The sequence below is a fragment of the Indicator indicator genome, chromosome 4 (assembly GCF_027791375.1).
Source record: "Indicator indicator isolate 239-I01 chromosome 4, UM_Iind_1.1, whole genome shotgun sequence".
Lineage (NCBI taxonomy): Eukaryota > Metazoa > Chordata > Aves > Piciformes > Indicatoridae > Indicator > Indicator indicator.
This window is the reverse complement of record NC_072013.1, coordinates 5,386,201-5,412,848: the sequence shown is the minus strand read 5'-3', so window position 1 is coordinate 5,412,848 and position 26,648 is coordinate 5,386,201. Positions and strand designations below refer to the sequence as shown.

At 42.3% G+C, this 26,648-nt stretch overlaps 1 protein-coding gene across 1 annotated transcript in view; it reads left to right on the top strand.

The window, feature by feature from the left end:
- TTLL5 (tubulin tyrosine ligase like 5) overlaps nt 1-26,000 on the top strand; it is a 118,741-nt gene extending 92,741 nt beyond the window's left edge. Inside the window, exons 31-34 of the mRNA XM_054400474.1 lie at nt 973-1,150; nt 8,636-8,856; nt 15,918-16,003; nt 25,960-26,000. Of these exons, the coding sequence (XP_054256449.1) occupies nt 973-1,150; nt 8,636-8,856; nt 15,918-16,003; nt 25,960-26,000 (526 nt within the window). The remainder of the gene's footprint in view (nt 1-972; nt 1,151-8,635; nt 8,857-15,917; nt 16,004-25,959) is intronic.
- Nucleotides 26,001-26,648: the final 648 nt, after the last annotated feature.

Sequence of the window (26,648 nt, the reverse complement as noted above, 5' to 3'; positions counted from 1 at the left end):
AGAAGTCTGCCCTGGGAATCCAAAGGAAATATTTGGAAAGAGTGGCTGAAAGTATTATGACAGAGATCAGCAGAAACTTGGGAGGCTCAGGCATTGAGGCTTTTGAAGGTTTTATTAGACAGAGTTTCAGGACTCTGGGTCTTCTGGCATCCTGTGTGCACAGAATGTGTGAGTTGCTAGGCCATCGCAGCCTCTTCAGGACACCCTGTGGTCCTATCAGTTGGCCACCTGCTCTCTGCAAAGCTCTTGGCCTTGTGTAGAAGTGTGTTGGTGCTGCCATCTCTTCAAGGCTTGCAAACTTCAGAGCCAGACAGTGAGCTCATGTTGGTACTTATGTTGCAGCTGATCTCCCACCACGTCATCCTGGGTTGTAACAGCTCCTGCCTCTTTGCAAGAGGCCTGTTGTCCTCTGGGAAAGGTTTGCATTACTTGGATGATGAAAGAAATAAACATGTCTTCAGTCCTCTCTGTGTGGATTGTAATGAGTCAGCCTCACGCTACCAGTCCTTTATCTTCTCTGTGGATGTTGTACTTCATGTCTGTCTTCTATTCCAGTCGTCCTGTAGCATGTGTGCTTGCTGTAAGCCTTGTGTTAGTGTATTAACAAAATCTCTGTAAATACAAATAAATATCTCATTAGTGATGGAAACCCTTAGCTCTTTCTGAGGTGTAACTCAGTCTCTTTAATGAGCCACAGACATGCTCCAGTTAATAGTTTTTCCTTTGTTCTTCTCAAGCATGATGTGGCATCCAGTAATATAGTCCCAGCCTGGAATTCAAGAACCTCCTTAGCAAGAGAGCAGTTGGCACCCAGCACCTCTAGCAGGTTGTTGCACTTGCTTCAGCCACAGATATAAATGCACAGCTGGCTGAGTATTAAAGGGATTTTTATTTTTAGGAAGCAGCAGTGCCTTGTAGGCAGGAGTCCTTATGTGCAGAGTGGTGAAAGCGTGATGGATCTTCTTTTCTCAGGGCTCCAGAGAATCATCATTTTGCCAGGGAAGGAGAAATGGAGGACAGTATCTACAACAAGGTGACACGAAGTCCACTGGCACATCCCAACTATCAGCTCCATTTTGCTGTGCAGCAGCTTGAGCATCAGAAACTTCAGTCACACCAGCTGTTGGAGCAAAGCCAAGCCCGGAACCAGGTAACCAATTAAAAATCCTGCCTGGGATGTAGCAGTTCTGGCTGAGTCTTAGACATGAAGAACTGACCAGAACCAGTATGTATGGTACAGCTTTTGTGAAGGAAGTAGCTCTTCAAGTGGGCTGCAACAAAAATGATGTTACCTGCAGCATTTTAATGCTGCAGTTCCCAATGGCTTCTTCCACTGCACTGGCATCCTCCTCCACGTGGCTGCTGGCATGCTGCTGCTTGCTTTTCTGCACCAGTTCAGGACATCCCCTTACAGTGTCTCAGTTTGCCTTAGAACTGTTTACAATCTCTGTTCCTGCTTTAACTGGAGTTCTCCTTAGGCAGTACTTCAGGCTTGGTCATTGTTGTATTTCAGTGTTTCTAAACATGGGGTCTTGAAATTGTGTTGACAGCTGTGTGGCAAACAGACCCCATCAAGGCTTCATCCTGACTAAATTTTCCTCCTCCTGTCATCTTATACACTGCAGTTATTATTTAAGAGAACCTTCATTCTTCAGAGGAGCCTTCACTGTGCAGGAGCCGTGCCCACTGACCATAATGCCAGGTGCAAGCTTTCTGTGCAATTGTAAAAATCTTCTCCAGGCCTCCTACACGTTTTGTTATTACTACATTTAAAATTTCCTTTCACTGCTTTGCACAGCACAGTCTGATGGATACATGACTCCTTTGTTACAGTTGCAAGGAGAAAAGGTGGGCTAAGTGTCTGAGGGCTAGAGGAAATACGAAAAAGGGTTTGAATTATTGTTCCAGATGACTCTTAGATGCCATGGGTGGACCACTGTGTCTGGAACAGCATTTGCAGCCTGCCTGGGGAACCTTCCAAGGTTACAATGGGTTCACAAGAGCCCTCATTACCTTTTTCTGTTATTAGAGAGAGAGGTGTATTCTTTCTTCTGAGTGATGCCCTAAAGACTTCCCTGCTAAAGGGAAAGAAATCTTTGGGTGAACAAATCTTCACTCAGAAGAAACTGGCCTTCATTAGGAAGGAGCTGTTTCCTGGGCAGTTTGGCAGGATTGGATTCCAACAAAATCATGAACAGAGCTGACATGAAGAGGTCTAAACACCCACTCTCACTCCTGTGAAGCAGATGAGTCACTAGTCAGGGTTTTTAAGAATAGGTTCCAGGCAAATTGCCCTTGTCCTTTTCTGGGAGCATCTTAAAGGAGACACCGTTCTGCCTTTGTTTCTTGCACTTCTTTCAAGGCCCTCACTTAGCCATGCGCTTTCTGTCCCTAAATCTCCTCACCTACAGTCTTGTTGCTCCCCCTCTGAGCAGGAGGTCTTCCTTTCATCTCCATCCAAGTGGCTCTGAGTGGGCAGCTGTGGCTGCTCATGAGCTCAGTAAAGGGCCGTAAGCTGGCTTGTGCCTGTGAGGAGGCTGAAGCTGGCCATGGGGCTTGGCTGAGCCCTCTTCTAATTGCTGACATTGAGCTGATGTTATTCTTGGCCCAGGGCAGAGCCATTACTCAGGAGTTTCTGCTAAAGTGATTCTTTGTTAAGCCTCCTCTCCCCCCCCACAACACCCCCCTCCTTTCTCTCCCTTCCTTCTTCTGAGCCAAGCAGTTTGGAGTTGCAGTATAGAGGCCAGTGCCATGCCGCAGGGCTCAGGCCGCGCTGAAGTTGCCATTAATGAAGAAAGGTATTTGCTGAACATGGGGGCTTTCAGACTCTCTGCAGTGAAAACCACATCTTAATAAAGTGATTGTTTCTTGTATGCTTCCTCTCCCACTAGGCATTGTATGGAGCCAGACAGGCCTCCCCTTCCAGTCACAATTTCACAGATCCTTTGACACCTCTTCCAGTCACTGCACTACCCTCACCTTCATGTCTGTCCCCTGCTTCCTCTCTAATTTCTTGTCACAGACCTGTTCTGGCAGACTTCAGTCCTTTAACTTGGACTTTCCAAGATCTGCCTTCTCTTTTTCTGCTGCTTACGTACACCTTATCCTGCATCTCCTTCCCACTCACACTGCTTTGACTTCCATCCCACCTTTTCCTGATGACTGTTGCTGGCCACAGTAGCTAATCCTATCCTGCATGGCTTGTCCATGGTTCCTAGTTGGTGCCACCTAAGCCACCTATCTCCTGTTGCCTGCTCTTTCTCTTCTGTTCCTTCCCACATAGCGAAATCTACTCTAACCTCTGTTTTCTTGCCTGCTCTATTTAAGTTCCATAACCTCCTCTCAACAGAAGAAATGTATCCTCAGAAATGAAAGGCCTGTCACTGGAATGGCCTGATCTCTCTTCTTTGGGGAATGCATGCAGGGTATCTCCAAGCCTGTGTCTGCTTGTTCAGGTTCTCATTACGGTTAGAAGGCAAGGTAACTGAAGTGCATTTATTCATGTATCTCAAGGCACACCCTGAGTATGGCATGACCATATAACATGACTCGATTCCAGTCTTTCCTTCTGTCTGTGACAAATGGATTAGTCATATATATGAATAGCATGGGAACAAGTAACAGAAGCACCATCATTAGTAATACAGGCCAATGCTTCTGCTGCTACATTGGCCAGTTTGATATGGTGGAGGTGAGATGGAGGCATTGGAAAGCATGGAAGTTCCTAGTCAAATATTTGTGTGTGTGCGATCAGAATACTCTCATGTGCCGGGCAGTGGATCTGTCTTATCATGAAGGGATATTGCAAACTTCTTTGTGGTAGCACCCACTCTTGCTTGAGCACTTTCCAGACACTTAAGAATGACATTTGGCAGAGTAGCAAACACAGTGTAGGTGGAGGAAGAGGATAATAACCGAAAATATTCACTCATTGTATACAGAATTTAGTTCACACAGTGTAGTGTGTTGGAAATAGATCATTGATGCCAGAATAGGTACTTCCTTGCCTGGGCAGAAAGAAAAACACTGCACTGACTAGATGAGAATCTCACAAAGGGATGCAGTGACAGAGCCTAGGAACAGAAACTATGCAGAGGCTGAGAAAAGACAAACAATTAGGAAAGGGTCAGACTTTGAAAGTGGAGACAAGAAGCTTGAATCTGATATCAACAAAATCAAGCAACAAGAATTACACAATCAAATGAAAAGACAAGGAAAGCTGGCTTATGGCAGTGTTCAAAGGGTTTAAAGGAGATTTCATGTGACACATTATGACCCAGATGTTACTATCACTGCTACAGTTGGCAAGGCACTTAATATACCATCATTGTTTATTCTCTAATTGTTTCCTGTACTGGAAAGATGCCATTAGTTGTTAGGGAGGTTCCTCCTTCTCTGTGTGGCTATGTTCTGTCTGCTTAGCCTAGCATCTGCTGGGTTTAGAATTTTATGCCAAACATTTCACATGGGAAAAAAAAAAAGCTAAATGAAACCAAGAAAAGTACAGTCATGTAGTAGAAAGGTCCCCTCAGTCCTGCTTGTATCAAAAAAAGGTCATGTTAAACAAGACTATTATCATATTAACCGACCACACAAGTCATTATGATCACATCTTCAATCAGAAATTTCAGTGGATTTTATGCTATTAAAACGTTGGGCTATTTTAAGCTTAACTAGTTCCTCTCTCAATCATTTAGAAATTGTATGTTCCCTGAAATATCCCTCATTTTATGAAGTTCAGCAAATTTTTTTCTTTCCATGTACTGGCTTTCTTCTGATTTCCTCACAGTTTATTTAGATTTAACTGGGAATGTGGAATACTCAGAATAATACTCCTAGTACTCCTAGAGCTACATTGTTCCTGCCTGAGGACATAGGGCCTCTTTGAATGTAGCCTTAGACATCATTAAAACTGTTCTCTAAACTATTACATATTGGACTGCTGTCAGGCTTGCAGCTTTTCTTCCTCTTCAGTCTCTTGTTCATTCTTGTTTTGCAGCTTTCTCCCTCAGATTGTTTTCCAACTAAGTGTGCTAACTACCATTTTTTTTTCTGTTTGAGTCTTGTGATACTGATGAGTCAAAGTCTCAGCCTTAAGAAAAGCAGACCAACTGTTCTGAAAGCAGTAGTCTGTGCTGATTTATACCAGCTGAAATCTTGTCCCCTTGTTTCTGATCCTGTCACTACTATTAGAATTCTGATAAGGCTCAGATGTATAAAGTATCTTTCCAATACAATAATGTGGCCCAATCTTTGCCCCAAAGACTTCCGGTACCAAAAGAGAGACAAAGGAGAAGGCCAACTTATTTTACTATACAGTAAGTACATAGTTTAAGCTGTACTTTAGGATAGTCTATGCATACCTTGATTTTCTGCTGCTCTTTACATTCCTTGATGACCCCAAGTTATTGCAGGTTAACACTGTTAAGCCTTTATTTCCACTTTGTACATTTTCAGCTCAACAGATTGTTGCATCCAAACTGATTTAACTGAATGCATTGATACATGTTCAAAGAATCTCCAGTAAACAGTTTGGGTAACTCCAAAGGTCTTCCAAGCCTCTATATCTTTGCATTTTTTATTGCATATAAACATCTCAATTCTCCAGCACTGGTGATTTGGAGCTAGATGCATGGATTTTTATGCAATACATATGTGTGTGCATCTGTCAGTTCTCATACATGCTGAGCATGAAAACTCAGACATTTTCAGACTCGTTGATCCAGTTGAAACTGAATGACTGTGGGACAGAAAAGTTATGTTTCATCTAAATTTCACCAAAAATAGATAAATATCTAGAAAAGGCATTCAACTACCGTTCCCATTAAGGTAAAGGCTACAGCATAAGACTACTCCATGAGTCCCAGACCCATGAAGAGAGACTTAATTTGGGGCATGCTTTATATAAGGTACTGTAAGATTCAGCCCCAAGACAGATTAACAGGAAATGAGCTTCATTACCTCCTCGTGTCACAGAGTGAACATGTTTTTGCTTGCAACATTTACGCTGCTACTGTTAGGGATGGGTGTTAGATACAAGGATGGGAAGTGCCAGGAACATTCTTTTTGTTTTTGAAGATCGTTAACATATCTGCTTCTCTTCAAAATACTACAGCAGCTCCTTGCTTTTAACTGTGAGGAGCCTAAGCTCAGCTGCTACTAGCTAGTACTCTAGATGTGCATGGTCCTTGATGACAAGCTGTACATGCTGAAATGTTTCTAAGTAGAAATGTTGCTTTTGTATAGATAACACTTTATATGTTGTGTTCATGTGTAGATGTGGAAGGGAGGAGAGGTGTGATCTGATGAGGCAAATACAGGAGTGGAAGTCAGATTCTTCTCTGAGCTGTCAAACCTAGCTTATGTGATTGCTTCAGTCTGTGGCTTAGGGAAGAGCACTTTCACTGTCAGTGCTAACATTCTTCATGTGCAAGACAGGGTAAATGCTGTTCTGCTTCTCCAGATAATTATGTAAGTGAATTAACTCACTCATTCTAAAAAGTCTTATTGTGTTCTAAGCGTTATTCAGATTTGTAGCCCTAAGAACATGCCAGGGAAGCAGATATCTCCTCAACATCAAGTTAAGGTGCCAGCCTGGGAAGAGTGGTTCAAAGTATTTTATTTGCAGCAGCAGTAGTTGTAGGGTGCTACCTGCCTCAGGATTGCTTCTTTCAGGGTCTGTCTAGGCTTCTGCTCTCCCTGGACCCTGAGCCTTTAAAACCCCGAGTTGTGAGGTCTGTCTCCTACTTTTTTGGATGTGCTGAAATCTCTTCCCAGCCCTTCCTTTGTGTGGTCAGGCTCTGCTCCCTCTAGCTGCCCTTTTTATTTGCACAGTAGCTTCTCCTGGTTTCCTGTCCTGTCTCCATGGAGTTCACAGTAGGACAGTATGCTTTGTAGCTGAATCCAGAAGCTGTGATCCGTGTCAGTCTCCCTATCCTTGCCTGGAAGGCAGCCAGATCTCAAAACAGTGTGGAGATAAAGTCCTTTTTGGAAGTCCATTACCCCCAAGAAAATATCCATGACCTTTCCTTAAGCAGGTCTCAGCCCTACTCTTGCTAGTCAGACCTTGCTCTTTCTTCACAGTTATGGACTTCCTTGCCAGTGAATGTTAACATAGGCAAGGGGTTAGGACTGTATGCTTTGTGGATTCCAGGATCTTAGTGATGTTAATAACAAGAAAGAGCTTACAGGAAATGTGCATAATGTCAAACAGAGCACAATGTAATGTCACCCCTGAATAAGAAGGGGATGCACAGACTTGAGGGTCTCCATCCCAACCCAATGATGTGTCAGGCTCTTAAGATGCAGCAAAATAAACCAAGTTCTATTTTAGTTTATTTTGTTGGGGGCAGGTGGAGTGTGACTGCTGTTTTCCAGACTTCTGCACTGGTACCAGCTTACTTACTCAAAATCTGAAAGCTGTGATCAAGGTAGAGCCTCAGGGAAGGGAGAGGTTAAGAAGGATTGGGAGCTCAAGGGCATCTTGTCTTTGAGCTCTAGTTAGGAAACAGGACTGTTTTGGCTCCTGCACTTCCTTTTCTCCCTAGAGCTCTGCCTGTCAGAAACGCCTTCCCACACACCACAGCCCTGCCATTTGCCAGAGAATTGCGGGGGAGAGGGGCTTTTCCTGTCTGTGTGCTGAGACTCAGCCAGGCCTCAGACTGTGGTTTTCTCTGGAGCCTGAGGCCCATTTGCTATGGCTTTGTGTGTTTTTCACCAGAGAAGAAACTGAGGACAAATGCAGTGAAGGGCTCTGCTCCCAGGGTCATGCTGAGGTGATTGGCGAGTACTCAGCTATTCTCTTCATCTCCTATCACTGACCTCCAGCTGTAAAACCTCATGGTTATGGTATTCCCTCCTTGCCCTGGGAATCTGAATGACTTTGAGGAAAGACAAGGCAGAACTCCCAGCAGGTTGCTTCTTTCTGAAAAGAGTCGAGCAGTTTGCAGAACTCTGGTAGGGAACCATTCCCTACTCCCTACTTTGCCAGCGCACGCTGCTCAGTTCTCCGGTGTCTCATACCATCCTCTCACCTATAGGAACAGAAATATTCTCTGTTCCCTGGTGTTACTAGGGGTTTCCTTTTTGTCAGCAGCTGACCTCAAGTGCCTTTTTCAGAGAAAGTACCTTAGAACCTTTCATGTGAAGCACCTACAGGGTTACACTGAAGAACTGGTGGTGTAACATCTTCCCCATAACCTTTTTCTTCCCTAGAACTGTCTGAATACCACCTCCCACACAAAGAAAAACTTTGCAAGATAAATGCAGAAAGTCAGTCAAAGGAATAAAAGCTTTACTTCTTTGTGGATGGGAGCCCACTGCAAGATTAGATTGAAGACCTATGTTATTTAATCCAGAATAGTATCATTTTGTGGCAGCAATGAGCTTGTCTGCCTTCCTAGAAGTAAGTCCCAGCTTCCAAGGGTATAAAAATGTACCTCTAAAAACCTACTTTGATGTCTTGACCACTTCACTCTTTGTGGGTGGGACTGTCCCTGGAGCCCTGGGTTTGCCTTCACCAGGCAGATATTATCCCTCACAAACATATCACCTACCTCCTTCAGCTTTCTTACCAATATTCAGTGAGGCATTACCAAGTACTATGGTATTTTTGTTTGTTTTATATTTTTACCAGGCTCTTTTTGCCAGCTACTCAGAGTCCTGCACCAGCCATATATCTGTGCCATCTGGCTCTGATGCCTGCAAGACATCAAGTGCCACTTCTAGTATCCAGAAGGCAGCCAGTTTGCACAAGGTGATGCCATCCCCGAGTACACCTTCTCGGCTGGTTCCAAAGCCTCCAGCAAACCACAGCCAGGCAGTGGTCAGAAAGGCTGCAGCCCAGAGGATTTCCAAGTAAGTTTTATCTCTTCTCATCCTCAACAAGGAGCTTGCACTGGTTCCCCCAAGAAGGAATGTTAGAGAAGAACCTGTCTCTGTGTGATTCTGACATAGAGCTTTTTGGCTATGCTGTCCAAGGTAAATCTCAGAATAACCTGAGCTGTATGGACTGAGATAGGTGTGCACTGTGTTGCAGTTTCATGTTTCACAGTGGTAAGGTGAGTAGACTAACATCATGCAAACACAAGGACATAGGAACTGCTAGATTGAATCAGAGAAGTATCTGATCTAGGTGGGATTCAGTTACCTAAATACAGGTTGGTAGTGACATTTTATATGCCAAGAGCTACTCCACCTGACCTTTAGCTGCTGCTCCAGATGAGCCCGGGTTTTCTGTAGATCTTGTGTTGTATCTGCTATTCTCATCCAAGTGTCTCAAATAACTTGAAAGTACCAAGTCTGGTACCCAACATCTATGTTTAGGCTCTTGAGACACTCCCTCTATGGCTAATCTTTGATGGGGGTTAGTATCTGGTAGGTACAATTAAAAAAAGATCAAATTAATTGAAAACAAATAAAACCCCAAAACCAAACAAATCGAAAAGAAAACCAAGAACAACAAACAAAAAAACCCCCACCAAACCCCAATGTCTTTAATAAGATAATCTGCCCTTACTCAAGTTTCCCCATGAATTTAACGTACAAAGATTGACTTATACTTTCAAGCACTTCATTTAATTATTTTACATTTTATTTATTTAATTGATTTTTGTTGTGCCTAATATAACTATAGCTATCCTCATCTATAGAAAGCCTTCTTTTAACTTTTACTACACTTTCACTTATATAGTGCTCGCCATGCTATTGTAGATGGATTTGATATGTGTTATCTGTAAAAAGCAAAACAAATTTACCACGAAATGTTGCTTGTAGATTTCCTTCACTTGCCTTTGTTGGTGTGTCTTCTCTTCGGCACATTATGAGAGAATGTGAGCAAGATTTCTGGCTTTTCTTCTTATCCTTTACCTTTCTTGGTAGCTTCCTCAGCTCTCTGTTTATCTCATCTTAAAGGACAGAACTGCTTTAGACTAAATCCTTCATCAGGTGTTTCATCATATCCTCAGACTTGTTTCATCCTGGAATACTGAAGGGCAAAAATTGCATTCAGAACTTCCTCTTTTACATTTTACAGCCAGAAACGTTGTAAAACTTTCAGAGCAGGTTCTTGTGAGGTTTCTTGATTTTTATTTTTTTTTTTATGTTCCCTTCCCGTTTTAAAGAGAGAAGTTTTAGTGAAAAATTACTGATGAAAGATGCTAGGGCACTGTTAGTGTGTGTGGATCGAATCTGGAACTGCAAGGTGTATTTTAAGGGGCTTGAGCAGAACTGCTTTGGGGAAGCTTGTGTATTTTCTGCCTGTACTCTTGCTATCTTAGCAGATAGCACACTGAGTCCCCTAGAATCATTTAAAAAGAAAACAAGATGTTGGTAGGCTTTGTCAGCTCAGTAAATGCAGATGTGAGCATCAGGTCTGACAGGTATATGCTGGTGAGTCTGTTATCTGATTTCTTTTATGTTGGGTAGCTCATGTTAGTACAGGTGACAGGCTCTGTAGGCTGGTTTCTCTGCTGGGCAGCAAGGATGTGTATTTGAAGATGCCGGTGTGCTGTGCTCACTTCTTGGCAGAGGAAATGTTTATCCTTGTGAGATGGAATTGCAGCTCCTTGGACAGACTTTACTTTGCTGCATTTTTGTGGTTTCTGCTCTGTGACAGGCAGGAGTGTGGGAAAACCGGAAAAAGTTCAGCACCAAAAATGCACAGAAGGGGGAAAAAAAGCAAAAGATTCCTTCAGAATTTCAGAAAACTAATCCAAGTATTGAAGGCTGCAAGGAGCCACTCCGGAAATACTTTCCAAGTTGCCTTTCAGTCTCCAGCACGAGTTTCCAAACCCATTCTTGCCATTCATGGGATCTTGCAGTAACATTTTTTTCACTTACACAGAAAGCATCAGTGCCCAGCTGTATTTCCAGCATACTGAGAACCAATCATTTAAAAACTGCTGTCTCTCAGCCTAATCTAATCCAGCCATTGTTGTCAGGAAAAGACCAGAGCATGTATCAACAGAGGAGAGTGAACGGAGAGAAGTTTCTGTGTCGAAGAAATACAGATTACAAAAGGAAAAGATGTCTTGCATGCTCTAGCCTGTTCTCTGCAGTCCCTAGTTATTTTGTGCAAGGTATTTTCAGACACTATGTAGCTTGCTTTCAGAAAACTCCCGTGGCAGAAACCCCAGGGTGTGCTGCAGGAGATTATTTAAAAATCTGGACAACTTCACTATCAGAAAGCTTTTCCTGATGTGCAATCTGAATTTGTCCTTCGTTTCATCCTCTGGTACCTTGTTCCTCCTTCCTGAACCACCCTACACACATCCCCTTGCAAATACTTTCCATCTTTTGAATATGCTTCTGCTTCTTGCAGTTTCATATTGTTGCTTAGACTTGTTGAGGTTTTGTTAACCTCAAATAGTATTCTACCTGCCAAGTCCTTAATTGTCTTGAATTTAATGTATTTTCTTCCGTTTGTTGGAGTGCTTGCACTGTGGCATCCAGAACCGTATTTTTCCAGTGTGGAACTTCCATATCCTTAGGTTGTAACATGGCAAATATCCGTCTTCATAACATCTAATCTAATTTTGGCTTTTTGACTGCTTCATTTCTCTGTCAGATCATTTTTGACTTGCTACCTACTCTCACTCCCTAATACTTGTTGGCTGTTTTCCTGATATTTTTCCTCAGAGAAAATCTCAGTGCTATGTATTATTTCCACAAGACTCACTGAAACTAATCCCATTCTGGTTTTAAAGTTTTTGTGTCTTTCTATTTTTTCCCTTTTTTTTTTCCCCACTTGAATATTTCAGTAAGCGAGACCTTATTTTTGCCTGCTGTTGCACTGCTTGACTTTTGTTTAACATCTTAATAAAGATGATCTTTTTAAAGTTGTTTGTAGAATTTCTCCAGAGACTGGACTGTGAAGACAAACTAAAATCAACTTTGTCTCTTTGACCTGTCTTTTCCTTGCATGCATTATCAATTTTCTCCAAGCCAGCACACGTGGCTTCCAGAAGACTGTGAAGAGTAAGAAGTAGAAAACTCAATTACAAAGTAAGATGTTAAAGATGAACATTACTAATTCAGAAACTATCTAGTAACTTGGACACTTCCTCAGTTAAAACATAAAGGACAAAAGTAATGGAGCAGTCAGCCAGTTCAGTCTTGTCTTCTCAATTCTTGGCCTTTCTTGATTTCTCAGTCTCTCAAGCTGTAAAAGGTGGTAGGTTGACTTAGTAATGGATTGCATCCAAAGCAGACTCCTCATTTAAGCTAACAGAGTGGAAAACTGGGGCCCATACTGAAGTGTGGAAAATGACTGAGAGAAATGCAGCTCTATGCTGAAATGTAGCCTGATAAAACGGTCTCCTGAGTTTCCATAGCTTTGATTAAATGTGCTTATATCACAAGAGGAAAGATAGTTTTTGAATAGCTAACATGACAAGCTCTTCTTTCTTTCCAAGAGTCAGACTGGGCTCTTTCCACTGCTGATGTTGCTGCTGCTATTGGCAGGTCTGTGAACCATGAAGAGAGCTGCTGATAGTGGGGAGCAACATTCTGAGACACAGATCACAGACACTGTATTCATAAACCATGGAATGAAGCAGATGTCCTTGGAAGCAGCATTTGGTGTATCGAATCTTCACGTTACAGACGACAGCATGCAGAGCAGAAAAATATATTAGCTCAACTGTCAGAACCCAAAGTGAACTAGTACAGGTTGCAGACAGAAAAGCTTTCTGTTTTGGGGAATGACTAAGTCACAATAAATACAAATCTCTGTGCCATCATTCCTAGAGTAACTTTCCAGAAACCTGGTTTGTAATTATGACAGCATCAAGTAGAGTCAGGCCCTGAACAGCCTGTGAACAGAGCTGTCAGTCCAAGATATGATCTTAGAAAAAAATCAACTGTCAATGGTAGATCACTGTTTATAAAGAGAGGAAATGCCAGGCTGAGAGAAGGAGCACATAGTTCAAGGTGTTATCAGGGAAAGAAAGAATACAGCATCAGGGATTACCAGCAACAGACTGGAATGCCACAAACTATTGAAGATTTTGATCAGCATGGCATAATTTCTTGTACTGAACTTCTGTGTAAAAGTAATTCCCAATAACTCTCTTCAGAAAGTCCTTCAGAACAAATATTCCTTTCAAATCCCAACACAGGACAAAAAAAATCTTTCTATCTTGCTTATTCTTTCATATATTTGCTTTGCATGGTGTCAGCAGCAGAGGAGATAAAATTCTGCTCGATTGTAACTAGTGCAGAAATAGGGTAGAGCTGATGCATTTCTCCAGGGTTCAGGAAATCCATCTCATGGCAGGGTGGAGTCCTGGCTGCAATTTGATATGGCAGTAGCCAGCTGTTATAGAACAGGTTGGCCAAACCTGGCAAATGTGCCAAAAGCAGACTAATGACCACAGAGCAAACCCTACAAAATGCCATGGCTCTGGTTTGTATCCTGCCATGCCCATGTGTGCTCATTCCTTGGCGTTCATGAAGTATCTTAAGTGAGCCGAGTATATCACGCATACAAACTGAGCACCCACTGAAAAGAAGATAGGCAGCAGGAGAGCAATGTGAGCATGTAAGTTACTGGAACCCCTTTTGCTTTTTTTGCTACTGCTGTACTGCAGCACACTTGTTTTTTTAGCTCCTGAGCATCTGGGTTAATCAGGCTGCCTGACCCTTAGACATTTTTGGCAGCAAAAGCAGTGCATCTGAGAGACATGCCTTGATTTAACACCCTGACACAGCTGGGCTCACTAGGTCTGGAGCTCTTAGCCCTTGGCTAGCCTCAGATCATACACACAGATACACATGCAGAGATACCCTGTCCAAGAGCAACAACGAGGAACAAGCCTCCCTGACTCTGGGTCTTCACATCTGTTGCTGTCCTCTTGTCAAACCTGGGTTTTTTGTGATGTGAATTTGTTACTGTCAGTTCTGTCCACCCTGGACTATTAGATTTGTTTATAGCATGCCAGGAATAGGTGGTTAAAACAAAGGTTCAAAATGTAGTAAAGAAAGCTTTTTGTTTGTTTGTTTGTTTTTTTTGGTCACCTGTGAAACAAGAGCATCCTTCAAGTTTAGAGTCCAGGGCTGGGCATCTTAGGTGGTTTAATGCCTAAATGAAGGAAGTCAGCATCAGTTTCAAGGATGGGTTAGCTGAGAAAGGCAATAGGGTTTCAGCCAACCCAAGGAGGAGGATGTGAAAAGGGATTAATTCAGTTTTAGCAGTGAATACCTTCTGGCACTGGAGCTTCCATCAGGACAGCAGAGATAACTTGAGGGACGAGCTTGGCATGGTGAGAGATCAATGACCCAGGAGCAGATCTGCAAATGAGCTCTGTGGAGGTGACAGTTGAAACTGCAGGAATCGAGGTGCACTGTGAGCAGGCAGAAAAGGAGGAGAACAAGTCTGTAGAGAGAAAAAGATTCTCTAAACATAAACCGTGCTTTAATGTAGAAGTGTGACTGTGCCCTGTTTTGGTGGTGGTTCTTGTGGCATTCTTGACATTTTCAACCACCGGTCTTGCATTCTGTGTACAGAAGGGTTAGCTGAATTTGGCTGTCAGATTTGCTGTGTTAACAAAGTGGACAAGCTAATTATGAGCATGGAATATCTGTGTAAGAAGCATAAAGATCCATCTGAATTCTCAGCTCCTGGAAAGGCTATGCAGTATCAGCAGTAAAAGGAAACCATAAGTACAGATCCAAAATCCTCTCCAAGAGTCAATAAACATAAGGAGCAGGCACCTCATTTGATGATAACATTTCAAATTATGGCTGACTGAAGGAAGGGGTTGTGTTTTGCAAAAGTAATGCCTGTATCCCTTTCCTTTCCTGTATGGACTCCCAATTTATTCCACTAAAACCCATCTGAGATAAAATACAGGAGTCTCTTACTGGCCTCTTAGTTGCCAGGAGCACCTGGATTACTGGCAACTTGTTGACTTTGAAATTTGAAAGCAAAAGGTTTCAGATAAAACTATACAAACTGCACATGTGTGCCTGGGTCTGTTAGTCATCAGAGCATCACATGGGGATTAGAGATTATAGTGCTCTGCTGGGGAAGAGCTCACAGTACCTGCATAACATTGCAGAGCTGGATGAGTGAAGAAGGACTCTGGCAGTGAGACAGGAGTGTACAAGCAGAAGTCTCTAGTGATCAGAATAGAATTGGGCAGGAAGGGAGAAAGGTGAGGAGAGAGAAGGGAAGAGAGGACAAGCAAGGAATAGGTTGATTGATTGTACAGACTTTGAAGACAGGATAGATCATTGCAGCTATATAGCTTGACCTGGCCTTGTGAGTGAACCCATTTTTAATGTAGGAGGGCATGGTCTCAGTTTCATAATGAATATTTATGACAGTTAAAGGAAGTGCAGTAACTCAAATGCTGGGATAAATGCAGGAGGATTTGCATAAAGTATCTGCTGGTAGACTGGCACCAGACTACTGAAGTTAAATGCGTCCTGTGAGTCTTGGGATTCCAAGACAAGTGATAAATCTTGCCTAAATGAGCTGCCTCTGCTGATACAAGATGCAAGGACTTTTGAATGTAGCATGTTTTTCTCTTTGCCTTTTTTTTCTGAAGTTGTTTAGTTGCCTTACTTCAAAATCACTGGAATAAATTGACCACAGCATCACTAGTTGTGTTGTGCCTTGGTGATCCAACACCATTTACCGTCTTCTTTGTCCTCCATAATTATCTATCAAGGCACGTGGGACAATTAAGTGTTTTAGGCCCATGGAAGTCCTGCTGGTGGCTTGGTGTTCACCTATCTCTTTGGAGTCAGTTTCTGGCACTGCCTTTTCCTGCTGTGTTCAGGCAGTTTCATAGCTACAGTCACTATGAGATTATGTAAACTAGGAAAGTGTTCTTTTTTGTTGTTTGTTTGAAACTTTTGTTTTCCCCTGGTGTCTCCTTTCTTCTCTCTAATGTAATGTGTTTACCTGTTAGGGTGACCTCCACTGAAAGGCAACTGAGCAGATTGCAGAACAACCTTCACAGTGCTACATCCTGTGAGCCAGGGACAAATTCCACAGGTGAGTGCCAGTGCTATAGACCAGGAAAGTGTGAGTGGGCATGCTGGGATGCTTTCATCTTTCTCAAAAAAATTGGCAGGGAGAAGCTTTCTCAGCAAGAAGAAGAAACACAGCTGCCTACCCTGCATGTAGCAGTTCCTAGGTAACAGTCTGAGTTCAGCTGTTCAGGGAATTAATTCCTCCTGGGATTAAAAAGGCTAAACAGAAGGAAGTGAAGGCTGAATTTCATAGAATTGGAAGAGGAAGATCCCTAAAAACGTGGCTGGGGAAAAAAAAATTGGCTAAAATGGCTCCTCTTTGCTTTAGGCTTTGGCTCAAAGATGCTCTGTTGTTTAAGCTTGGCTTGTAATAAAGGGTCAGGACATTCTTTACATTTTTTCTTCAGTCTTGCAAAAAAGCCCCTTAGTTCAGAAAGACCTGATTGAAACTTGTGAATCATCAGAGGTGAAAGTTCTCAAAGGAAAAATCAGTGAGGTTGTGATAGAGTAAAATCTTCATCATAATTAATTGAAACAGGTTTTTTCTGATGTTAAGGTTTCAGTAAATGATGACCTGATCTATTTTACATTGGTGCAAACCTATTGGCAGGTAGAGTGTATTCTTGATGAACCTACATTACCCATGCCCAATAGTAATTTGTGATGGTGCTGGAATGGACTATATGGACAAATCATGGTCTAGAGTGCTTAAAAAAAAGTGTTGAAAACATACCTTGAGTATCACTAATTCAGCCTGTGAAAATCTGAAAGAAATCTGGGGAGGGTTGAGCTACTCAATTAATCTCTTGAATATTCAGCTCTGAAACTTAAAGATGACATTTCTATTATTAATGTCAGTGATTATTACTGATCCTCTAGCAGAAACATTTAGCTAATGCACTTATTGTGCAATTCCAAACTACCTCCCACGCTTCACCACCTGCCAAATTTTATAAGGTGAATAGCCATAGTCAATAAAAACCATCCAGCAGCACATTGGAATGTGACCAGTGTAGGAATGGAATATCATAGGATTATCAAAATAAATAAGGTTATGTCAGCACTGTAGTTTATGTATAGTGGAGGCAAAAGTTCTGGTCGACTGTGTAGTTCAAGTTGAGATTTTAGTACAATATGTAAAGCAAAGTTACACAAATTTACAGGGAAATATAAAAATGGACTTCTTAATATATTGACCAAATTTACCTGAGGGTGTTTGTGTGCTGAATTCTGCCTTCTTTTCCACAGCTTTAACAGCACTCTCACAGTTGCCTCCCTGTAATTTTAACATCTGCAAGAAATTCTCTCTGTCCCCTCTGGGTAGTGTTGTTGTTATGTGTGTCTGTGGTAACTGCAGGTAGCATTTTTCTATCCTTCCCTGTTTCTGTGAATGTTTATGCAGAGTATGCATGAGGATTGTTAACAGTATTAATGACTGAAGGCAACAGTCAGCGCTTCAGGAGGAATATAACGAGGTAACCACTACAAAGTTCCATGTCTGGGGACACTCATAATGCAGTGAGGACTGAGAACTTCAGTTTGTTTCCTTCTGTAGGACTAAGCTAGCTGCACTGTAACTAAACTTACCCTCTCTGAAGCTGGAATGAAGTGCTTAGCCTGCCATTTAGCTAAGAGCATGAGGGCTTAGATAGAACCCTAGTTTGGCCAAGTGGATGCTAGCTGAACTGTGGTGGGTGGATGTTTCAAGGCTTGTCACTAGAATTGTATGGCTGCAAGAACAGTGCTAAATATTGCAGTGATTGAACTAACTAGAGAGAAATGTTTGTTCTTGGAAACTGGGGAATGATATTTTCTTCAGCTTTGCACCAGGCCACTGGTATGTGTCAGAGGCTGCTGTGCCCAGTCTGTGTGTCTCAAACTACTCTGGTCCTTCCTGCAGGAACAGCTGTTTTTCTTCTCCACTCTCTCCATTGATTGCTTATACTAGGGCCCCAATTTCCCTCATCAGCAGCTTATTTGTGGTTACTGTTTCACATGTATTTAGTATCCTAGATACTGGAAGGGTTGGAGGCACAAGTCATGCAACAGATTACAGAATAAATTGCAATCATTTAAAGATAGAAGGCTGTGAAAAGTTGCAAAGGTAGAAGACGAACAAGGCAGAACCTCTGTAGAAACACACACAAGTGTTGAAAAATGTCTGAGAAACTTGAAGAGTCCTTCTCTAACACCCTGTCTGAAGATAGCTGTGGGGCTCTGCAGGGAAGAAACATAAAGGTCAGGATTCTGAAACAAGTCACCACTACAATGAAAGTGTGGCAGCTCTTCATCCTTATGGCCTCATCCTTGTTTTGTGGTGAGGCAGAAGCTGTGTGTGAGCTGTGTGTAATGAGAGAGAAGGCAGAGATTCTCTAGAGTATCTACAAACAGGAAGCTAAATCTGCAAGCTATCATTTAGGGGTTGTAGTGTCTGAACAGGCAGTTTGCTATCAATGTTCCTGAATGTTGAACAGAATTTGTTCTATTAGAGAACTGCTAAGAATTACTACCTCTAGGGAGCATTCAAGATGCTTCTGACCTGATTTTTCACTGAAATTGAACACCCAGCTGTGCTAGTGGGTTATCAGTCATTCTGAAAACACAGCCATTAGCACACTGATTTTTTTTTTTTCTTTAATTCTGTGTTACTTTGAGGATTCTTAGAATTACTGATTGCTTCCTGCTTCATGGACTTCAGCAATTCAGTTAGTAAAACAGGGTGATTGTGAACTAAGACATTAATTATCTTTTCCAATTCTTCTTCAGAATGTAGCTTGCTAAGTAGCAGCTAAGCTGAGTAGTAATGAGGGCTGTTCAGTTCCAGGTTGTCTTTGTGAGGCCATGTTTGATATGGTCTGTCTTTTTGGGTTTTAATTTTTTTTTTTTTACTGTCTGTATTAACAATGTAAGATATAATTTGCCCAACTTTGCTGGTTTATTTTGTGTTTCTCTCTTGTGGCATTAGGTGAGAGGTGAAGAAATACTTTTTCTCAAGGAAGTGAAGTTCTAGGTTAAAAGGTGTCATTTTTCCACCAGAATTTAGAGCAGCTGGCAAGAAACATCAAGGAAATTCTGTGGCTACATGGAAGACATGATAGTTAGAAATTTATTATATTTATTATTCTTCATTTTTTAAAACACTAACACAAAGCAGGTTTTAAGGAGACTAGAGGATGAAGGGCATTTTATGAAAATATAACAGCACAGTCCTATGTAGCTTCTCCATTCCTGACCTGGACTCTCATCTGCAAGATCCCAGAGACAGGAACAATCTGAAAGTGCAGTTGTGGAGTGGGTGCATAAGGTGATGACTCCAGATGCTTTGGTTTGTAAAGGTAACAGCAGCAACGAGTGAAATCTATCTTCTTGTCTTTGTGCTTCTCTCTTCTGTTTGCTGCCAACTTCTTGAGAGTTTGTGACAGTTTTATTTTAAAATTTTGAGAAGATGGAATGCCTCTGGGATTCTGTTTTGCTGTGGCAAAAATATAATGTGCTAATAACCTATATAATTACAAACAAATTTGAGTCTTGATTAAAACTGGACAAGGTTGATGCCTGGCTCTATACTTGACAGGTCTTTCACCTTTTCATTCTCAGACTGATTAACAGTGATTCAGTTTTACTGTGCTAATGTTTATATTACTGGTGTCTACATGGCTTTTTCACTACATGTGCTGGGAGAAGAAAAAAGCATTAACTACTGATTAGGGTACATAAGTTAGTAATATGCTGTCTGAGTTGGACAGCAGTGGAGACTGCTGAGTCTCAGATCTCTACCTAGTCTGATTTAAAGCATGAGTCCAAAATTAATTTGTTTTAGTTCTCTTGAGAATACTTCATACAGGAAGTGAATGTCAAAATTCAATCTGAAGCTATGGAGAAAACTTCTTGGTGGTATAGACTTGATTTTCTTCCCTGTGATTTCCACCTCTGTATTTGAGCTTAGCTGCAGCATGATGCACAGTGTACTTGTGATATTCACCTGGCTCCCATATCTGCATGGGTGCCAACTCTTGAAGGCATGCAACTCTGAATTAAAGTATAAGGGCTTAAACCTGGATCCTGTGCTGCCAAGAGACTAGTTGAAGGATATGGGGATTAATGGACTGGTTTGGATCTAACCCCTGTAGAAGGCAGGCTGCAGTTCTTGGTTTTCTAGTGGTTTCCTTTGCAGATTAAGCTGGAGAGCAGTGTCTGAATGCCATCTGAACAAGGTGAATGTGCAAGCAGTGTGGTCCAGTATAGGGTAATGAGTGGAGCCTGCTTGCAAACCAATGATAGTAAGGAGCACTTTTGCACTTAGTCTTTTCTGCACCTATTATACTACAGGTTGGGTTTGGTTTTTTATCATTGTTATTTTACAGGAAATCTAAAGGTAGACTGTGTATTTCTAAAGCTTGTTTTTATATCCAAGATTATTGTATGGGTCCTTCATAAGAAGGTCATGTATGTCTTGTTATGGGAGACCTGAAATTGTAGTTAACTTTGGAGGTGCTGAGCTGTGACTGGCTGTTGTCTACCTACTCCTTGAATTAATGTTATTCCTGAAATGTAGTCTCTTTTCTATAAGCTTAAGGAAAGAAAATAAGAGATTCTTTTAGCAGGTGTGCAAAAGTACAACCTTCAAAATCGTTGTGCACCAACAAAAAAAAAAAAAAACAAACAACAAAGACAAGTAAACTCAACAGGCATTTAAACAAGATCCATACAATCATTTTGTATTGTTTGCCAGACAAAGAAAATGCCTGGGATTTGGAGATTGTTTTATCAGCCATTCTTACAATTCTCTTGGCACATAAAGGATGGGAATGGGATGGGATATGTAATGTTGCCACTGTGCCTGGCCTGTGTCAGACTTCCAGCCATTTGCTGCAGTAGGGTGGAATTCCCAGCTGCCCAACCTTGTCCAGGCTGCTGCCAGGCTCCCAGAAGGCAGTAGATTGTTGAACACCAATGCATTTATTTTTATGTTGTTACCACATTCCCAAGAGGAACCTTGGCTATGATTTCAGCTGGTCTCACCACACTGTCCAAGTCATTCAACAGGAGCAGCTGGGAAAAGAAATCACTCAGGTTTCTGCACAGCACATTGCTGCTACGCCTCCTCCCTCACACTAATCCTGTTAATTCCAGTCTTCATTTGCCACCCTCCTGATTCTCTCTTGTTGCTGTGACTGACTGCACAAGTGGCCTTGACTTTGAAAGGTGACCTGCAAACGTGCACCTCAAGTAACCTCTACCTCACTGAGGCATAAGATATCTTATGACACAAAAGGGCAGCTTTTGATGTCACTTGATAGCTTATCCCAATACAGGAGTGGACTAATGATGAGCTCTTCCACATAAATCCTTCCAGAACCACCCATCTGGCTGAGAGGTTCTGGGTGGATCATTGAAGGGGAGCAACACTGTGATAGCCGGCACCTTGCAGCAAACTTTTCCAGTGCAGCCTCTCAGCCTGCACACAGCTTTTGTCAGCTGCAGTAATAACTTTCTGTCAGCATCTCTCTGTGGTGCTGCCTGTGTGCAGAGAAAGGGTTACTGTGAAACTGAATCAGTCCAGCCTGTTGTATTTTGGAAAGAGTGGAGCTTGAGGTGAATCCTGCTGTTGTGCCCCCCTATTTGGGAGGGCAAAGAATCAGTTGTAAGGAGGATATTTGGTTTCACATTCTTGGAATTATCTTCCTAAAGCCATTGTTCTTTCATGCATCATAAAAACATGCTGGATCTCCTCTCTCTCCCCCACTGACTTCCACACTTTTATGAAAGAAGGCAAACAGGAAGGAGCAAACACCTGTTACAGGTGTTGTACCTGTCCCAGGTCAAATAGTGACAGACAATGCTGTAGTACTAGATGTACCAGAAGGGAAAGGGGAAGGGTGAAGAAAGCCCTTCTCCCTGCCCCATTTCTTGATTCTCTTTGAAGGAGCAATGCACCATTACCCTATGAGTAGCAATGAGAAAATACAGATGTTTCTTACCATTACCTTTAAAGTAGATAGGCATTATCAACAGGGCATGACTATGCTGGAGTTTAGCCAGTTACCAGAAAACTTTGTGTAAGTCTCATGAAATCCCAGCAGTGCTTAAGCTCTACCAAAAGCAGCGTTTCAAGCCTTTCTCAAGTGGGTGTTAAGAGGACAATGTCCAACTCAGCCATCACCTCTCAGCTAGAGCTGAGGGCCAGTGTTCACTTCTAATGATCAGAAATTACATCCATTCCTTAACTTGTGAGGGCAGCCTGCCCCTCACACCTTTAGTCAACCTTTTGCATTTTTTTCATAAAAGAAAGGAGCTTTTTCCTGTACTAGTGTTCTCATGCCACTGAAGGGACATTCCAAGTCTCAGGACCTCTGGGAAAGCAGGAAAACAAGGAAAGGACAGTCCCTAGAAATCGGCTTCTCTGTTTGAGAACTGGAACCCAGCTTGAATTTTAAGAGCCTTCACTTCTGATAGCCTCAAAGAAAACTCCAAAGCAGAATAAGTAATGACTTCAGGCAGCTGGCATGACTGGAGGCTGAGCATTGCTTGCTCTCAGTAGTTAGGTGGTGGTGAGCTGCCTGTGTTTCCTTGCTGTGTTGGGAATGTAATTCAAGATCAGGTGTGCAAAGAATATCTTGGCTACTTCTGTCTCACATCTGGCACTTTGGCATTAAGTTACCTGTGGAGAGGATGACTTTGCCCATCCAAATTGGGTTTTGTTTTAATCTGGCATTATTCTATTGAGACTAAAAATAGAAGCCAAAACATGTATGAGCAGGGTAACAGGAGCATCTGAAGTTTATGAAACCAAAGGTGGGAAAGAGCCAGAGAAGAGAGAGCCACAACAAACCAGGAAGATGAATAAGAGAAATTTGAATGAAAGCTGTCAAGTACAAAGAAGCATTAGCAGTCAGGATGAGAAGCCCACCCAGTGTCTGTTCTGTAAAGTGGGGAGCAGGAAGGCTCATGCTGGCTTCCACTGTCTCTGCTTCTTAATGAGGCTGCCCACCACTCTGTTCATGCAGGGAGACTTCACTTGAATACAGTTGTGTGTACAGTTTGTGTCACACCCCTCCCCCTCCCCAAGTTCATGACTCCAAACTGCTGCTTTCCCTTGCCTGTCTGGTCCAGCAAGCCAACTTGAAATTGTGCCCAAAGGATGGGGGAAGGAAAGCTGGCCTTCTGTTTTCAGCTGTCCTGGCTTGCTAGTGTCAGTCACTCATGGCTATAAATAAGCCCCCATCTATTTATTGTCTGTCTTAGTTACACTGTGCATTGTCAAGAGAATCCTGGCCATCACTCTAGGATTAGAATTTCTAGGATTATCAGATCTTTTCAAGGAGAAAGAGGGCTTCTGCTTTCAACACTAGATTGAGGAGGCTTCAACACGCTGCCACAGATTTGCTGTGGGTATGATGAAGCAGCCCAAACTGGCTCTAAAAGATCTCTTTGTTAGCACAGGTCCCTGACCTGGTATTGTCATTCAGCCTAGTGCTCTGCTCTGTCTCAATCCTGCATCTTGGAAGCAGGGTAAATTAGGTACTGGTGTCTGACCAAGGCTCTGTACATCTGTGTGAGAGTCTGTGATTTTTTCGTGACTCAGAGTCATACCCATAAAATGAAGGTAATCATTTTCTTACCCCTGTGTGAAAAAAGTGTTGAAGTTTTTGAGGTGCAGTCATGGTTTTCACAACAGTATGTAAATATGTGACAGACATACACAGGCAGATACTTCAACACCTACTGGCAGGCAGAGAAAAAGGGAATTTGTTCTGCTCTATGTGGTGGTTCACTGCAGTGACTGAAGAGCTGGGCAAAGAGGAACCTAATGAGGTTCAGCAAGGATAAGCACAGAGTCCTTCATCTGGGAAGGAGTCATAAACTGCACCAGTACAGGTTAGGAAGCAATCTGCTAGAGAGCAGCCCTGTGGAGAAGGACCTGCCAGTCCTGGTGGACAAGTTATCCATGGGTCATCAATGTGCCCTTGTGGCCAAGAGAGCCAATAGGATCCCAGGGTGCATTAAGAGGAGTGTGTCCAGCAGATCCAGGGAGGTTCTCCTGACCCCTACTGTGCCCGGGTGAGGCCACACCTGGAATATTGCATCCAGTTTTGGGCTCCCCAGTTCAAGAGGGACAGGGATCTTCTCAAGAGAGTCCAACAGAGAGCTACCAGGATGACTGAGGGACTGGAGCACTGCCCTATGAGGAGAAGCTTGAGAGCCCTGGGGCTTTTTAGTCTGGAGAAGAGAAGACTGAGAGGGAATTTAATAAATGCTTATAAATATCTGAGGGCTGGGTGTCAAGAAGGAGGGGACAGGCTCTGCTCAGTTGCACCCTGTGACAGGACAGGGGGTAATGGATAGAAACTACAGCACAGGAGGTTCCACCTCAACATGAGGAGGAACTTCTTCACTGTGAGGGTCACAGAGCACTGGAACAGGCTTCCCAGAGAGGTTGTGGAGTCTCCTTCTCTGGAGACTTTCAAGACCCATCTGGATGCATTCCAGTGTGACCTGTGCTAGATTCTATGATCCTGTTCTGGCAGAGGGATTGGACTTGACCTTCAGAGGTCCCTTTCAATCCCTAACATCCTGTGATCCTGGGACTCTTATCAGGACAATCAATGTTGGCTGCTGGAAGGAATGAGGGATTTTTCTGTCCCCACAACTCAACCAGAAACTCAACTAATTCAACCAGAAGGAGCTGTAATGTTCACCAGCAGCTTAGAGATTATAAAACTCCATAGAATTATATGCATCAGTATTTAGGAAATATTCATGCACTCACAATAGGAACCTACATATTTACTTGTGGGCACAGGAATGTCTCTCTCAGTATCGAGTACTCAAGGTGGCTGTGCAAGAAGAACTCAGTGAAGTGATTTTAATTCAGTTTATGAGAAAAGAAGAATTGTACTGTCCATTTCTGTAGGGAAAGGAAGGCTCAAATCTCTTCAAAACAGGAAGATGAGCTTGAACTTGGCTGCCTCTCTCATGTGCCTTTTTTTCCTTAATTTCAGCGTGTTGCCCAGGGATAGGTTTCTGGACTGGTATCCTATCTTTATACACGTGGTTGACAGTCTGGTTCCCAATTCAGGTGCCAACCTTTCTGTGCAGTGACATAGCTGGCAATCTTGCTTTCTAAACATCTTCCCAGATCCTCTGTGTGATGTTTGGCACTGTGCTGGGCATTGAAGGATAGTGTAATTTTTTTTTTTTTAGACATAGAGACTATGTTAATAAACAGCTCTTAACAAACATCACTCACATTGAGGAGCAAGCTGATGTGCTAAATTCACAGGACAAGTTTTACCTACTAGAATAGCTGTAAAATGCAATCTCTCCAAAATAAACTTGCTACGTTTTCAAATGTTTTGGATTTTTCTTTTTAAAAGGTTAAGGATTTTTAAGTAAAAGAAGTAAAGACAACACTGATTTCCCCCCCGCCCCCATAACATGCCTAAGGTGGAAATTGTTCCATTTTGTAGAATTAAAATCTATCTCTATAGTAATGGGAATACAACTATTTTTCCTTATCCCCATTTAATTTCTTTTAAAGATCAGCCTTTTCACACCTCCATCTCTCCTGCACCAAGGTCCTCAGCATCTTTTGGAGTGGGGAAGCAGAATCCCATGCAAGCAAATGAGCAAAAGACACACAGAAAGAAACAAAGTGTACTGATATGGGAGAAGGCTTTAGAGCTACTGGAAGAGCATATGAAGAGATGAGTCAGATGAGTGTAAGGCAGAGTGAAGAAGGTATTCTGGCACTTGAGCAGAATACCAAGAGTACTTTTTACTTTTTCACACAATACTTTATTAAGTTAGGTTTTGTCATACTAGTCTGTGACCTCATTTGTTGCTGTAGACAGAGGTTATGTGGTAGGCAGATCTGAAGTTCTGGTAATGGTTGAGAATTGCAGAGCAGTGCAGCAGTTTTTCCCACAAAGCAGTCCCCCATGATTACCAAAAATCTTTGCTTTGTGTTTTTTCCAGCCTCTGCTCAAAGAGAAGGACTAACACTGAACACCAGATAAGGAATCTGGGGTGTTGCTTCAAGTATGGGGCAAAGGAAAAAGCAGCAGTGACTTCATACTACCACACTCTCAGAACAGCCAGGAAAGAGTGAAGAGGAGGTTGTGAGAGAACAACCCTCTGAGAAGAGTACCTGGACATCTGTGAAAGCTGGTGATGGGTGAATGACTGCCTCTCAGAGCTTCTGCTTCTGAGTCCTGGGATCCCTACCTTCAACTAACTGTGAGATCTTTCATAAGACAGAGGTCTTCCAGCTCATTCTTCCTAAGGTCTAAGTTTGGACATATAATTCTCATTGGCTCAAATATTTCAGTGTGTCCTAGTCTGGTAACAGCCAGGATTCTTTGCTGTCATCACACGGCAACCATCAGCAGAGAAAAATCTTAAAACATATGACTGTAGACATCTGTGTTAGTTGCCATCTTGAATTTTGGCACAGAGACACACAGACGATTCGTCTGAATAAAGTAATTTCTTTTGTTTGGTTATAATTTCAGTTATTAATTCACACCCCCAACATATTTACTGTCATTATATTGGACAGGTTTTAAATCTGTCTTTGTTTCGTTGTTGGATGCCTATGTTCTATGTGGCTTATTTTTGTGTTTTGATCTCTATTTGTTTAGGCTTTGTAAACTTTTTTTAATTGA